The 15291-nt window shown below is 39.0% G+C and overlaps 1 protein-coding gene across 1 annotated transcript; it reads right to left on the bottom strand.

Annotated features, from left to right (window-relative positions):
- On the bottom strand, positions 1-14881 carry RNFT1 (ring finger protein, transmembrane 1). Its single transcript, XM_079799041.1, has 9 exons — positions 14737-14881; positions 12999-13431; positions 12717-12793; positions 10878-10978; positions 9332-9485; positions 8808-8966; positions 6895-6960; positions 3709-3810; positions 1-3034 (listed from the first exon to the last, which is right to left on the bottom strand). Exons 2-9 carry the CDS (start codon positions 13387-13389, stop codon positions 2900-2902), a joined length of 1185 nt encoding a protein of 394 aa, XP_079655167.1. The 5' UTR covers positions 13390-13431; positions 14737-14881; the 3' UTR covers positions 1-2899.
- Between the last annotated feature and the right edge of the window lie 410 nt (positions 14882-15291).

The raw sequence follows: 15291 nt of genomic DNA on the forward strand, positions 1-15291 counted from the left end.
GAGCAGTTAGGAGCCAGTGGGCCCGGATTGTGAGAGGGATCCCAGATTGGAGAGGGTGCAGGCCGGGCTGAGGGACATCTCCTGCCCTCCATGCATGAATTTCGTGCACCGGGCCTCTAGTATTTAATAAATTACAGTTGACCCTTGAACAACATGGGTTTGAACTGCACGTGTCCCCTTACTTACATGCAGAATTTTTTTCAATAAACACATTTGGCCCTCTGAATCCATGATGCGAAGGGCCAGCTGTAGGGTCAAAAGTTGTATGTGGATTTTGACTGGAAGGATTGTTGGTGCCCCCAATCCTCACATTGTTCAAGGATTAGCTCTACTACGTATGGGAGGAATGAGTTATAAAACTTTCTGCTGAGAAGTTAAAGCTATTTAAATAACTTCAGTACTAGTGTTATATATTAGTTACACATCTGTGATTTTCCAAGTTGAATTGGTTGCTTATTTTTTAAAAAGTTCATGTGAAGGTATGTAAAAGCTACTTTTACATAAAAACACTAGGAAGACTTTATGCTAACAGTCAACAGTTTGTTCAGCTACACTTGTCAACTACATTTGATTATTTGATGCATCTACACAAAATAATGTGCACAAATCTGTTTTTAACTGCCGTAATATATCTAGTATACATGGATAGTTTTGTATGTCACTTTTTAAAAATAATTTTTTATTTCAGAGAGGAAGGGAGAGGAAGAGAGAAAAACATCAATGATGAGAATTATTGATTGCCTGCCTCCTGCACTCCCCACACTGGGGATTGAGCCCCAACCCGGGCATGTGCCCTTGACTGGAATTGAACCCAGGACCTTTTAGTCCACAGGCTGATGCACCATCCACTGAGCAAACCAGCTAGAGCTAAATCACTTTTTATTTATGAGGCAATTCTATCACACTTGCCAAGATGATTTCTCTATAGAAGTTCTCAAACTGACATGACTCTTTAATAAAACATAACTAGTGACTCTTTTTAAAAATGTTTTTATTGATTTCATAGGAAGAGAGAGAGAGAAACATCAATGGGAGAGAATCATTGATTGGCTGCCTCCTTCACATCCCCTACTGGGGATCGAGACTGAAACCTGACTGGGAATCAAACAGTGACCTCCTGGTTTAAGGTTGACACTCAACCACTAAGCCACACCAGCTGGGCCATAGTGACTCTTAATGCTAATGAAACAATTTTTCGGAAGGGATGATCTGAATTCACAAAATGCATGGGTTTTTGAATCTCTATTCCCCTGTTTTTGAGGTGAGGAAATAGGAGAAATGTTTCCAGTTCATCAGTATTGTTAGTGGATGTGATAGGTCTCCTATGACACTTCCCCCCTTTTAAATTCAGATGTGAAATGCTTTCTTGTTTGTTAAAAAAAAAAACAACAAACAAAAGCCCCACTGTCCACTGGGGACCTCCTTTGTTATTAAATCATATTAAAAAACAAAGTTATCCATATAGCCATAGGGTAAATAGGTAACGTAATAGGGTTGAAGTAACCCATGTAGCAAGATATATTATTCTTGTGTTTTTAACAAGAAGTCAGCTTTTCTTTCTTCACACTCAAATTCTAATTCCAAATTGCCCTTTTCACACATCCCTTGCTGTATACCTAAATATTCGCTTTACCACTAAGTCAGTAAGCCTGTTTCAATATTTGCAGTGTTCTCAAAGGAGATAATAGTTAAATATATAATCACTGAATAAATAGAAATAGGTATACTTATAATATGGCAATATTTACCTGAGGAAAAAAGTTACAGGCTTTCTGAAGTTCTTTTGCAAATTAGGGTAGCCATACAGGCATAAAAGTGACTTAACCTGTACCTGGTTGGTCACTATCCTTGTTAATGGTTTAGCCTTTGTCTTAATAACACTGCAAATTTGTTTTCTACCTCTACCTCCTAATTTCTTCTATCTCTTCCTTGTATTCAAACTTATAGATGGTAGTAGAGAAAATGGGCAGAGGCCTTGTACTCTTCAATTTAGATATAACTACCATTTCAGACTTCTGGTATTAGATCTTGGTTCCCCCTTAGAAGTTTTAAGGGAGATAGTGCCCCATTCCTTTTTCCACCATACTACACAAACATTTAAGAGGCAAACCAACCAAACAATCCAAAGCATCTGGTTGCCTCTGAGTGCAGGCTTTAATCTCCTAAGTAATGGTGATTCAAGCATTAGATTCCAAAACACTTCTGGAGAAAACTAGTTATAAGGTGAATTGTTAGATTCTAAGATTTGAGTTGGTCTTGTCTGTTACACTATTCAAATCATCAGTGAAGCCAGCTATTTGTAATCCATGTGAATTATTTTAATAGGTACTTCAAGGTAGTCCATGGCACTATACAAAAAGCAAGATCACGAACGTTAAAACTGATGGCAGGATTGTATGTATGAGGTCAACAAACAATACATTTAAATCATGTATTCTCATTGATTGCTAATCATACTATAGAGAATACCACAATATTAAAATATATCATCCTCAGTAAATCTTCACTTACAAAATCTGTTACAGGTAAAATATAGCATTTAGAATGTTCATTTAAAAATACAACTTTTATGAAAATTTTTAAGAATTTTTAGAATTGGAAATATAGAAGTCAATGCAAAAGAAAATTCTACTTTCAGATAAAGTGTACTTAAAATATTAAAAATATTATTTATTCTGAAAACAATGTCAGGAAAGAATACCTGAGTTTCTCTAAGAACTAGTTCTAGTTATCCAACTGCTTTTTTGGTAACATTAACAAGAAAACATGATTTAACACTGCAATCATCTGTCAAATGATTAGGATAGAATAAATGTCGCATATGCATTAGGTTGAACAATCTTTTGATAAACTGGACTACAACAATTAAGTGTTCTGTGGCTTTAACAGTTTATACAACTTAATATATTTGGAAGTCTGATGAAGTGGCTCCATCTTTCCATTTGTTTATATGGTCTAAAATCACAGTTCTGCACAGCGGACATGTTTTCTCTCTGTTAAACCATAACGTAATGCACTCTTCACAAAATATATGCTGTAAGGAAATTAAGAACTACATTTTAAACTTGATAACATTTTTATTTTAAATTCATCTCATTATAGACAATCATACTCTTTAGAGCTGAAAGGGATTTTGGAGAGCACTAATCCCTTCATTTTACAAATGAGAAAACAAAGTATGACATTCCAGAATAAAAGAATGGTGTTACTGGTAAGAGCTACTAGTGATCCTTTCTTTTGACTTTTATCCTTTAATCACTTTTAATCAAATACAAGCTATCTCTAGGTGATAACTTTAAGATCAAGTATAATGACTTAATGGCTTAATAAGTCTTTGAGAGTAACTGACATAAAGTATAGGAAAGGGCCTTCCACAATCCAGTAACAAATGCTGGTATTATTCTAAAAGACTAATATCCATTATTACAAACAGCCTGTTTTGTTTTGTTTTATCACACTAGTAGACAATTTGCCATTTGAATTATTTTTCCCCTTCATACACTCCTCTGCATAAAAATCATTAGAACGTAAGAGACAAGATTTAGCTAACCTACCAAATCCGTAATCACAAATAAGAAATTACCAATATGTGCCCTGAAGGCTACTTTCTGCTAAACATTGTAGTTTCTTTTTCCTTATAACTAACATAAATGTGCCTTGCAAGTCACAGTGAAGTGTTGTATTTAGGTTGCTTAAAAATATAATTACCTGACAGATGAGAAGAATTGGCTTTTGAAATTCAGCTTGACATATTGAACAAATATCATCCACATCTGAACACTGTCTCTTGCTGGCAGCCACTCCATAACTCTATAAAGATAAGAAGTTCTTTTCATTTACCAGTTTCTTTCCTATACTTCCAATATACAGGTGGTGCTTTTATTTCTCAAATATCCCTGGAACTAGGCACTTGAAAACTCTCCCAAAGGATACAAACGTTTCAAAGCTGAACTACATATGCAGAACCACATCTTGATGGACTGCATCAGGGTGAACTCATTAAATAAATAATAGGATCTTGAAAAATTTTTAGAATCACTGGATTCCTAATTATAGGCTTCAAATTCAGCACAATTCAACTGGCGTAAGAAACTAAGCAATCTGAAATAGAGCTATTATAAAACCTATATGTTAATGTATTAGGTGACCTCATATTGCCAAATTGGGCCCATTTATTATCTATGGCAGTGGTTCTAAAAAGTCAATCCGGAGCTTGGCTGACTGAATGCAACTCATGTGGAAAGACTGCTTTAAAAAACAGATTTCTGTGCTCCATACTGGAGACTGTCTCAGTAGGTCCAGACATACTGGGATGTGACAACAGGAATCGGAAATTTTTGTAAGCTCTCCAGGTGAGTTCAATGTGAAGAAGGTTTGGGGAAAACTGAACAGTGTCTTGCCACTAAATCTAAAAATAATTTTAATTATTATCCTTAATTATCACATAAGTCAGAGCATTTAGTACTAGGAAAAAAATAACATTTTATAAAAGAACTGTAATTGCAAAATATCACTTGGATAGAGTTAATCGTTCAAAATTAACTGCCTGAATAAATATGCAATTCTTTGAATTTACTTTTCTTCTAATGAACTAAAAAACTTTCTAAGTTCTTAATAATTCCTCACCAAATTCAGGAGAATTTAGTTATTAACTAGATGTGACAAAGTGTTACAAATAAGATCAGCTTTCTGTAGAAATGATGGGGGAAAGGTGGCTAACGGGAAGTAAGAACACCCAAATTCAATCAATCATGATAATGAGAGCAAAGCATCGTCTGAAGTTATGATCTAAACTTGTACTGAACATCGAGGGTTAACAAAATCAAGACAAAAAATAAAATATTAAAAACTAAGATTTTTCAGGTTACTGATAGATGACCTTGGTGCCAATTTCCCTTCAGTGTCATTTACCAGAGTACACTACAGATAACAGGCTGACAAGCTTTTAAATTAGCATTTTTGTCTGGCATATTGCAGACTCCTTTTAAGTGAAGATTTATCTTGATGGTGATGGCAACGTTAAGGAACCCCTAAGAGTCTCAAGAATATGCCGAAACCGGTTTTGCTCAGTGGATAGAGCGTCGGCCTGCGGACTGGAGGGTCCCAGGTTCGGTTCCGGTCAGGGGTGTGTGCCTTGGTTGCGGGCGTGTCCCCGGTGGGGGGTGTGCAGGAGGCAGCTGGTCAATGTTTCTCTCTCATCGATGTTTCTAGCTCTCTGTCCCTCTCCCTTCCTCTCTGTGAAAAATCAATAAAATATATATATTTTTTTAAAAAGTCTTAAGAATAAATCAAAGAATGTTGACGACTGTGATATTCTCTCTGCTTCACAGAGAATATCAAACTATTTCAGTACAAGCCTTACTAGAGTAAAAGCTGATACTCACATAATGAATTGAATAAATCTGACCAAAGTTAACGAACTCTCCATTATATTGTATCTTGTCTAAAGAATGAAGTTTGAATAGTATGCAGCAAAACTTATTACTATATTACTATATCTTAGAGGAAGAATATATCTTAGTGGACCGGTTAGTATGGTCCACTTTAGAGATACAGTCCTCTTTCTTGTTTTTCAGCATTCATCATTACGTTGGCATTCTTTTAGTAAGGTCCCGAGTCCTGACAAAGTAAGTACTTAATGCACTGCAAAACTGAGGATCAAACTCTGAAACCTGTTGACCACAAAGGCTACTAAGTAGCAAATGAGCCTATGACAACCTTTGTCTGAAATTTGTAACATCAGTAGAATCACATAATCAAGTTTATAATTGACACTGGAGTGTCAATTTGTTTTTAATTTTTTTTTTTTTTTTTTTGATTTCAGAGAGGAAGGGAGAGAGAGAAGCGTCAATGATGAGAGAAAAATCACTGACTGGCTGCCTCCTGCACACCTCGGTAACCCAGGTATGTGCACTGCTGGGAATGGAACCGTGACTTCCTGGTTCGTATGTTGACACTCAACCACTGAGCCACACTGGTCAGGCTGGAGTGTCAACTTATTGTTAAATTTCATGCCTTGAACTTACCCTATATAATAAAAGCTTAATATGCAAATTGACCAAACAGTGGGACGACCGGTTGCTATGGTGCGCGCTGACCACCAGGGGCAGACGCTCAATGCAGGAGCTGCCCCCTGGTGGTCAGTATGCTCCCACAGGGGTAGCACTACTTGGCCAGAAGCTGGGCTCATGGCTGACGAGCGCAGCGGCGGTTGTGGGAGTCTCTCCCGCCTCCCCAGCAGTGCTAAGGAGCAGCGAGCAGGCGGGTAGTAAGGAGCGAGGGGTCCTGGACTACAAGAGGGATGTGGACATTCCCCCAAGGGATCCCGGACTGGGCGGGGTGCAGGCTGGGATGAGGGACCTCCCCCCATCCCCCACTGCACGAATGTCGTGCACCGGGCCTCTAGTTTGTGCATATAGAGTTGAGTATTGATGGGGAAATTTTTCCAGTAAGAAAATTTCAAGGAACCTGATTTTTGGTAATGAGCTTTTTTCATATATACAATAAATTACAGTGCTTTCACAGAAATTGAATAAGGAGTTAATGGAAATACACAAAGCCATCATTTGTAGATTTTAAAAAAGGAAAAGGAACAAAAGTTCGTGACAAGATTTTTAAAGGAATGTTTATAAACCCTTAAGAATGTCAAATGATTAGAAAGGGCAAGCACATTCAAATATATAAGCACTTGGTAACGTTAATATGCAAGTCAAGAAACTGATCATAGATAAAACTCCTAAATCATTCTCATAACCCTAAGTACCAAAGTACTAAAAAAGTTTTTAAAATCGTAATGAAATCCATATTTGTAAAATGCTGAATTAACTTTTTTTTTTTTTTTGTAATGATAAAAGGTTAAAAGTGGTTTTTCTTGAACAATTAAAATGTACTTACTGGTCGTGTAAAAAATTTTCTCAAAACCTGTCTGAAATTTCTTAGATGTTCAAAAAAGTCCAAAAGCTGAAAAAGGAAATAAGAGATTATTCATTAATTCCAAGAGCCCTATCTGCTAAACCCAGAGATCAAAGCTAAAGTGCCACAATATCAAATACTGATAATAACAGCATGTTCGTTGCATATCACAAGTAATCATTTCAATCTAAATATATTTAAAGTCCAATTATAAAATATTTTACTCAATTTATAGATTTCAACCAACTCTTAACCAAAAAAAGAAAAAAGAAAAAAAAAAGGAAATCTGAATACCTAGAGGTACAATTTGGTCAAGACAAATATAAAGTTAGCCCTGGCTGGTTTTGCTCAGTGCATAGATTGTTGGCCTGCGGACTGAACGGTCCCAGGTTCGATTCCAGTCAAGGGCACATGCCCGAGTTGTGGGCTCAATCCCCAGTTGGGGGCTTGCAGGAGGCAGTCAATCAATGATTCTCTCTCATCACTGATGTTTCTACCTCTCCCTCTCTAAAATCAATAAAAATATATTTAAAAATACATATATATACTAGTGGCCCAGTGCACAGATTCGTGCACATTGAAAGGAAATCTGGAGCCCACGCCCAAGTGCCTGGGGAATTCCCACATCCCCTTGAGCCACTGGGAAGTCATGTGGGGAGTCTGTTCTCCTCCCCGCAGCTTCCTGAAAAAATATTTGCAAGTGTCCCTTCTGCGGCCAGGGTCGTGCCTTGCTGGCCTGGAGGTCCCCGGTGGATGCCTTGGGCCGTGCTGGAGGCTTTCCACTGCTCAGAGCCGGATAAGAGATGCTCCGAGGTGAACAATACAAAGTTGAGGGTCTTAGGGGGTGGGGGTGCTCTGTTGCCCACGCCCCCACCCTTCAGAGCCATCTCTCTTTGACTTTTACCCCGATTCTCAGTTGCCACTTGTGGCCACTGTTATATTGCTGCCTTCCTCTGTAGCTCCAGGGCAATTGGTAAGGGATGAGATTTGATCTCAATGCCCGAGGCAGAGTTCCAGGAGCCCGGTGGCGATATCAGGCTTGTCCTGGTTACTCTGAGTGTCCGAACTTCAACTGTTCTCCAGAGACTGTAACTGCAGGTTTATGGTGTACCAGGGATGTAGCAGTGCACTAAGCTGCAGGTGGCTGGGGAGGAGCCTGAGCCGGGGCCTGGTGCCACGCAGCTCCCACTCACCCCAGCTCCACTGCGCCTGCTGCTGCCACCGCAGCCTCTCAGTAGCACTGCTGTGTAGGTGGGAGAGGCTCCGTGAGCCCGGCTTCTGGCTAAGCAGCACTCCCACTGTGGGAGCACAATGACCACCCGGGGGCAGCTCCTGCGTTGAGCGTCTGCCCTTTGGTGGTCAGTGTGCGTCACAGCGACTGGTTGACCGGTCGTTCCGGTCATTCAGTCATAAAGGTCACTTAGGCATTTATATATGTAGATAAAGTTAACTATGTCAAAGACAAGGCAATTTTACCTTGTTCACATGTTTTTAACATATTTCGATTTTAAAGTTTCATAAAGTGATTTAAGCTGAGGGGAACAGACATAGAAGAAACAGTAACTAAACAATTAAAATGTACTTAATTCTCTATTTTCAGAATTGTGTGTAGGATAGATGCTGCTGTTGGAGATGGGTATGTTCTATTCTACTTACTCTCTCTTCTTTCCCATGTCTATAATCCATGCTATGTGGAAGTCTACTCCCCCAATAAAATCTGAACCACTGGATTAATATAAAGACTATTTTCCATTACTCCATTTCTAACTAGATACAGAATCTATTATGTCAAACTAAAATAAAATAAACTGTAAAATAGTTCATGAGAAAAGCAATGGTAAGTAAATCTGTAATCATTATATGAATCATATGACAAGATTAAGAATGTTACCTACTTTTAGTATGAGGTAGAGTAAAGCCAGCAATATTCCAAGACTCCTTCTAGTTATATTACCAAACTCCCCATAGCTTATAAGGTAACGAAACCAAACTGGTACGGGAACAAATGTTCGGTAATACTGACATAATTCTTCTAAAAGCATGTACCAGTAACCCTAAAAAGGAAGGAGAACAAATAGTTACCTTTGCTCCTTATATACATTGCACAAATACTTTATTAAAGTTTTTATTGAATATGGGGAAAACTGAGTAACAGCATACAATTAATTATCAATTGATAATGCCCTGGAGGAGAACGAAAGTACAAATCTAAATAATATTTTTCCATATATAATATGGGAAGTAATTTTTAAATGATGCTGAAGCAAATATAATTCTTATTTTTTCCTAGATCAATATTTGGTTTAAGTCTGAGCAAATGGTGGCCAGTCTGAGATAATATAATTAAAATTAGGTTGAGACTAAATAGCATTAGAGTGGTTTGTTAAAATTGTATCAACAAAACATGTTAGTTTCTTACCTTGGATTTAAAAGGTATGATGAAAGAAGGCACCAATAAAATAAGGCATTTTAAGCTCATGCAGAGGAATTTCAGGATGAAGTCTGTAATTCCAACAACCCAAAGTACTTCCCAGAAGCTCGAATAGTCCAAAGTAGGATTTAAAAAAATTAAGCTACCAAGAGAAAAACATCAAAACTTACCAGAGCAACATACAAAGGTAAAGTATTCATGGGGGTTTTTAATTTGCTACTGAATATTTATTTTATTGTGTAAAAAATATAAAATTGGCAAGTGTTAGAGTTCACGTAACATTTTGCTTATTTAAAAGAGACTTTTAAAATATATTAATTTTGCATCTTTCCTCTATAGTATAAAATAACAGTCTTCCTAACTTGTCATGGTTGATACCTTTCTAGCCTGTAATCTAAAAAAAATTCACTAATATTAAATATCTATCATTTTCTCAACCAACTCCAATCTGGATTCCATTCTCTCCTTTCCACTTAATTGCTTTTGTACAGATCACCAACTACCTCCACCTTGCCAAATTCAAAGGTCATGTCCCCTTTTCCATTTACCTCCCTGAATTATTTTCTTCCTAGACTTCTAACACTACACTCCCTAGTTCTCCTTGGTGACTGATGGTTGGTTCCTTCCTGGTTTTCTTTGCTGCTCCTCCTCTAATTGTGGGCATGTCCAGTCCTGAGCCCTCTTCTCTGACTATACTTTACCTGGTTAGTTTTGGTTTTTAAATATCAATCATATGCTGGTAACACCAAAATATATAGCCCTAACCTCTACTCTGAGCTCCTGACATATATATTTGAAATCATTTAATAGTTCTATGTGACCTCACAATATGTTCAAAACAAATGATTTTCGCCTCAAAACCAGTTACTTTCCCAGTCTTTCCAAGCCCAGTAAATGGTACTATCATCCAGCCAGTTGCTTAGACAAAAATCCTAGGTATCATCCTTGATTTCCCCCCCTCTACCTACCCACCCAATCCAATCAGTGATATTAGATCCACTGACAAACTGTATCTGAAATTGCCCACACCTCCAACTCGACTGAAAACCAGGACTTCTAATTATCTGATTAGAGCCAAAACTTCAGAACACTTCCATCTAACATGGAAACTTAACAACTACTGTCCTTTAGCAAGTCGTCTCTTTACTTCTACAAAGATCATGTTCTTATTATACAATGTACACATAAATCAAAACATCATGTACAACTTAAATGTATACATTTTTATTTGTAAGAAATATATTTTAAAAAAAAACAAAAACAGACCACCACCAATATTGACTAAATGGTACTAATAACTATTGATGATATAAGTAAAAGTTTAAGTATCAAAAAGTAAATAATTTATCAAGCGCCTGCTAGGAATCAAGACACTGGGTACACAAATCTGAAAAAGTCACTTGAAGCTTTCAATCTTGGAAAGAGAAGGGTAAAAATTGAACTCTAACAGTAAGTATATGCAAGTAAAATATATGCAGAGTGCTAAGGAATATGTTACATAAAAATATGATTGTATACTTGGATCTCTAATTACCTCAGATAAAGTGACTGAGAATGAAAGGTGTAATACAAAAGAACAGAAGATCCTGCTAAGAATACCAGTAACCAAGCACACTGAATCTTTGAGCACCTTTCCTGAAAAATAAACAATTTTAAAATTTATTACTTTGGATTATGCCGAAGATTTAAATATCATTAAACTATTTTATTTTAATGACTAATTTATTAACTTAGAATGTTTTAACAGATTAAACTTATTAAAATATAGAATATTTGTTAAACTGTACATCATCACACTATATATCTTTAGTGAACAAAACAGAACTCATTTAAATACATTTTTAAAATAACAAGTTTCTTCACTGTATAAAATCATTACCTATGTTTGAAAGAAGCCAAATCTACAAGCAACATAAAGGATCCAGCAAAATATAAACTTTACCTCTGCAGCTCCCTACTTTTGCCTCCCAGACAAAACAAAATGTTAACAAGTGTATTTAAGTAACCAGGGCTTATAAGTATAATTTTTAAATTCTCAGACATTCAATAAGAATTTAATAATTTATTTTTAAAAATTAAGTTTCAATTATTGATTTAATTAAAAGTTTTACTAGTTTTAAATCCTGAATTAAATTTTCATGGTTTGATAGGTTCTAACTACAAATTTCCAGGTCAGAATGCATGATCCTTACAAAGATAATGCCCTTTAAAATTGCTTAAAGGTGAGATTTTATAAACTGGTCCTAGTTTTCCCAATAGTTTATATGAATAGAACACTTTTATTATTTACTAGAGGCCCAGTGCACGGATTCGTGCACCGGTGGGGTCCCTTGGCCTGGCCTGTGGGAATGGGGCTGAAACCAATGCAGTGCACAGATATGAGCACTGGTGGGGTCCCTCAGCCTGGCCTGTGCCGTCTCATAATCCGGGACCCCACCAGTGCACAATCAGGGCTGGGGAGGGACCAGGGGAGGGCTCCAGGTGTGCCTGGCCCTTCTTGCCCAGTCCCGATCGGCTGGACCCCAGCAGCAAGCTAACCTACTGGTCAGAGTGTCTGCCCCATGGTGGTCAGTGTGCATCATAGCGACTGATTGAACAGTCCAATGAACTGTGGGACACTTAGCATATTAAGAAGCTTTTATTATATAGGATGTTATGGAAAAACTACTTGGGTTTAATTTTCTTTAAATAAGAGAGACCTAAATAGTTCAATTCCCATTTATTCAATGTACATTTTCTTTACTTTAAATCTGACAGTGCGACAGCTAAAGTTTCTAATGATGATTATATTATGTATTGTGGTTAAACTAACTCAAAAAACATGAAGGCACTTGACAAATCAGATCAAATAGTGCATTCTAAACTTTTTAATCCTTCCATCAAGTTTTTCTTTCTCTATCAGGAACTCAACTTACAAAGAAAATAAGGTGAAACAATTCAGATGTAGGACATCATTTATGCCAGATCATCTATGTATATAAAAGCCTAAGCAACCGTTAAGACCAGTAGCTATGATGTGCACTGACCACCAGGGGGCAGACACTCAACGCAGGAGCTGCCCCCTGGTGATGAGTGCGCTCCCACAGCCAACCTCCTGTGGCCGACCAACCTCCCGTGGCCCGTCCCCCTGGACTGGGCGAGATTGCCCCCAATTGGACTGATTGCCGGGAAGGCTGAGGGACCCCACCTGTGCATGAATTTGTGCACCAGGCCTCTAGTTTGGATAATAAAACTTAATATATTATAGATGTTATAATGTATGTATCTAAATAAATTTGTCAAAAAAACTATCTTAATTCCTATTTCTCTAAAAAATGAATATATGATCTACAGAGAGAAACATTTAGTAATTTTTTTAGTTTATTATACTTACTCTTAGAAAAACCTGATTTACAATGCTTTTGTCTGCATACATAAAAGTTGTAAGCAGTCCAATTCCAAGAGAAATTCCTGTTAGATAATAAGTTCCAGTTAATTGGAAGAAAAAAAAATCAAAGAGCTAACACAATGACATGAATTTAAAGGAAACATTTACAATTTTAAAAGCTAGCAGAAAATCAGTAACAAAAATACATAGGTTAAAGTAGATGACCAATAAAGAAATAAATTTACTGAATTTAGCAATGAAACAATTCAATATTTTATTACACCCTACCTGTTATATGCTGCACAACAAGTTTGACACCCAGAATCAAAATATATGGAAGACTCTTTTGCAGCCACTTGAAGAAATACCGGAATTCGGAGTAGGAGCTACTACCATGATCTCCAGACTCCATGGAAGTATCACCAGGCTGCCTTGCTTGGTTACGGGACTGATTCCGTAAGTGACTCTGTACACATCCATGGGTACAGCTATGGACACCTGACCTTGTATTTCTGGAGCTTAGATTTTCAGCACATTCTTTAGGTACGGAGTTAATCTGGATATGCACATCTCCAGAATGAAGACCAGAACCTTCTGTCAATCTTGTGTGGACACTTGGGGAGGCTGAGGCAGCCTCACTGCCTGCAGCTCTTTGCAATTGGCTACAGTTGGCTTGCATGACCCTTGAATACTTTTTTTCTTTGCTTCAGGTCTCCGTCTTCTAAAAATCAAAAGTGAACAGTTACAGAGGCTGATAATCACAGTAGATGAATTATTCTCAGGTTATCTATTACTTGTTTTTAAATTTATTTTTATTTTTTTATTGATTTAAGAGAGGAAGGGAGAGGGAGAAACAACGAGAGAATCATTGATTGGCTGTCTCCTGCACACCCCACGCTGGGGATCAGGCCTACACAGGCATGTGCCCTGACCTGGAATCCAACCTTGATCTCCTAGTTCATAGGTTAACGCTCAAGGACTGAGCCACGCGGGTTGGGTTATTACTTGTTACTAGACTCCTCGGTTAATAACAAGGCTCTGCTGCTCTACACAAAATACCTTTTAGGGAACATCTGCTATCAAAGAAGTTGAGCTTCAGATGCCTCCAGTTCTCTAATAAGAAAGAATCAGCAAAATAAAGTATGGGTGCCCAGTAGATGTGACTAATGTGCACACTAGTATTCACATTTTAATACTGCAGTTTCATCTCCAATGTAGACACTACATTTCATAAGAATCATGTTTGCTAATGCTTGGAAAGGCTAGGAAGAAAAAAATTAAATCTTAATGCCTTATTAAACACCCTGGAGAACTAATAAACATTTCACTCGGGTGACCTATAAATTTGTCTTGTGTTGAAACAGCTTTGCCAAAGCTAATAAAAAAGCTTCCAATAAATACCCAAATATTACCCAAATACCTTTAAAATAGGAAGACTTGGGGAGTCGCCATGTAATTACTAGACAACTCTAGTCTGAATAAGGTTACACAGCCTGCCCATTAAAAATGCCACCATCGGTGTGTGTGTGTGTTGGGGGAGGGAGGCGGTTCACGCAAGAGGACACTCAGGAGAAGACCCCTAAGTGACCAGCGTGGGCGGCGGTCGAGGACGGCAGCGTGGGAATCCCAGCCTGGTCATTCTATTTCATTAGTAGGTTCGAATATATATATATAATTTTTTTTTTCAGTTACTGTACGGAGGTTGGGCTTTTTAGTTCCTTTCACTAAAACCTTTCACCGATGCTCCGACGCCACGCGTGCTATTCATTTCCTCAAACCTCTGAAAGACCAACACTGGGCGCGACAGTTTTAGTGCCTTTTCCATAAAGAAAAACATAGAACCCTCCCACTTTCCTCGATGAAGAGCAAGAAAGGGAAGGAAAAAAAAAAAGGAAGAAAAGTCAGCGCAAACAACTCTTCCGGAATACCCAGGACAGAATCTTCCACCCACGTTCGAGCTTCGAGTGTCTCAGTTACTCTCCCCAGAGCCCATCGGCCGCCGCCGCCCGCTTCCCCGAGGCCTGACCTCATGACGATGAGCAGACAGAGGCGTCGGCGGCGACGGCAGAAAGAGCGGGAGCCGCGGCCTCACGGCCCTCGGTCAGGGCCATCACCTTCCAGCCCCACTGCCCACGACTCCGGCCCAGCTCGGCGGCGGCGGCGGCGCGCGCGTCCCCGGACGTCCTCACGCGCACGCGCCCGCCGCTGCGCGCCGCGCCGGGGGAAGGGCTGCGACCGGCGTGCCCGGGGGGGCGTGGGGCCGCTGGGGTGCCGGCTGTGGAGAGGAGGGGGCTGCGCCTGAGAAGACGCCCAGGCATGTGCATTAGACACAACCGGCCACACGTATGTGCATCATATGTTATATATGTGTGTGTAACCCGCCACGCGCCTCTGAGATCTGGACGTTTTAAGATTCAAAATGTTTTGGCTTCGAGAACCTGCCCTCGGGGGGAGGGGCCTGAAGTCGGGGACTGTCCCCGTCCCTCGCCCGGCCCGGCCCCCCCAGGCACCTCCCCTCCGAAGGCTGCCCGCCCCCTGGTCCCGCCTCGCGCGCGCTCCGGGAGCCGGAGGAGCCACGTTG

This window comes from Cnephaeus nilssonii, assembly GCF_951640355.1.
Source record: "Cnephaeus nilssonii genome assembly, chromosome: 19".
Classification (NCBI taxonomy): Eukaryota; Metazoa; Chordata; class Mammalia; order Chiroptera; family Vespertilionidae; genus Cnephaeus; species Cnephaeus nilssonii.

What these genes read in the sequence shown, in the direction of transcription:
- RNFT1 (XM_079799041.1), bottom strand. Translation starts at nt 13,389, where the DNA reads ATGCAAGCCAACTGTAGCCAATTGCAAAGAGCTGCAGGCAGTGAGGCT. An exon ending in TGTTGTGCAGCATATAACAG is followed by an intron (nt 12,794 to 12,998) that starts GTAGGGTGTAAT and finishes ATTATCTAACAG; the next exon opens with GAATTTCTCTTGGAATTGGA. An exon ending in TCTCAGTCACTTTATCTGAG is followed by an intron (nt 9,486 to 10,877) that starts GTAATTAGAGAT and finishes TTCTCTTGGTAG; the next exon opens with CTTAATTTTTTTAAATCCTA.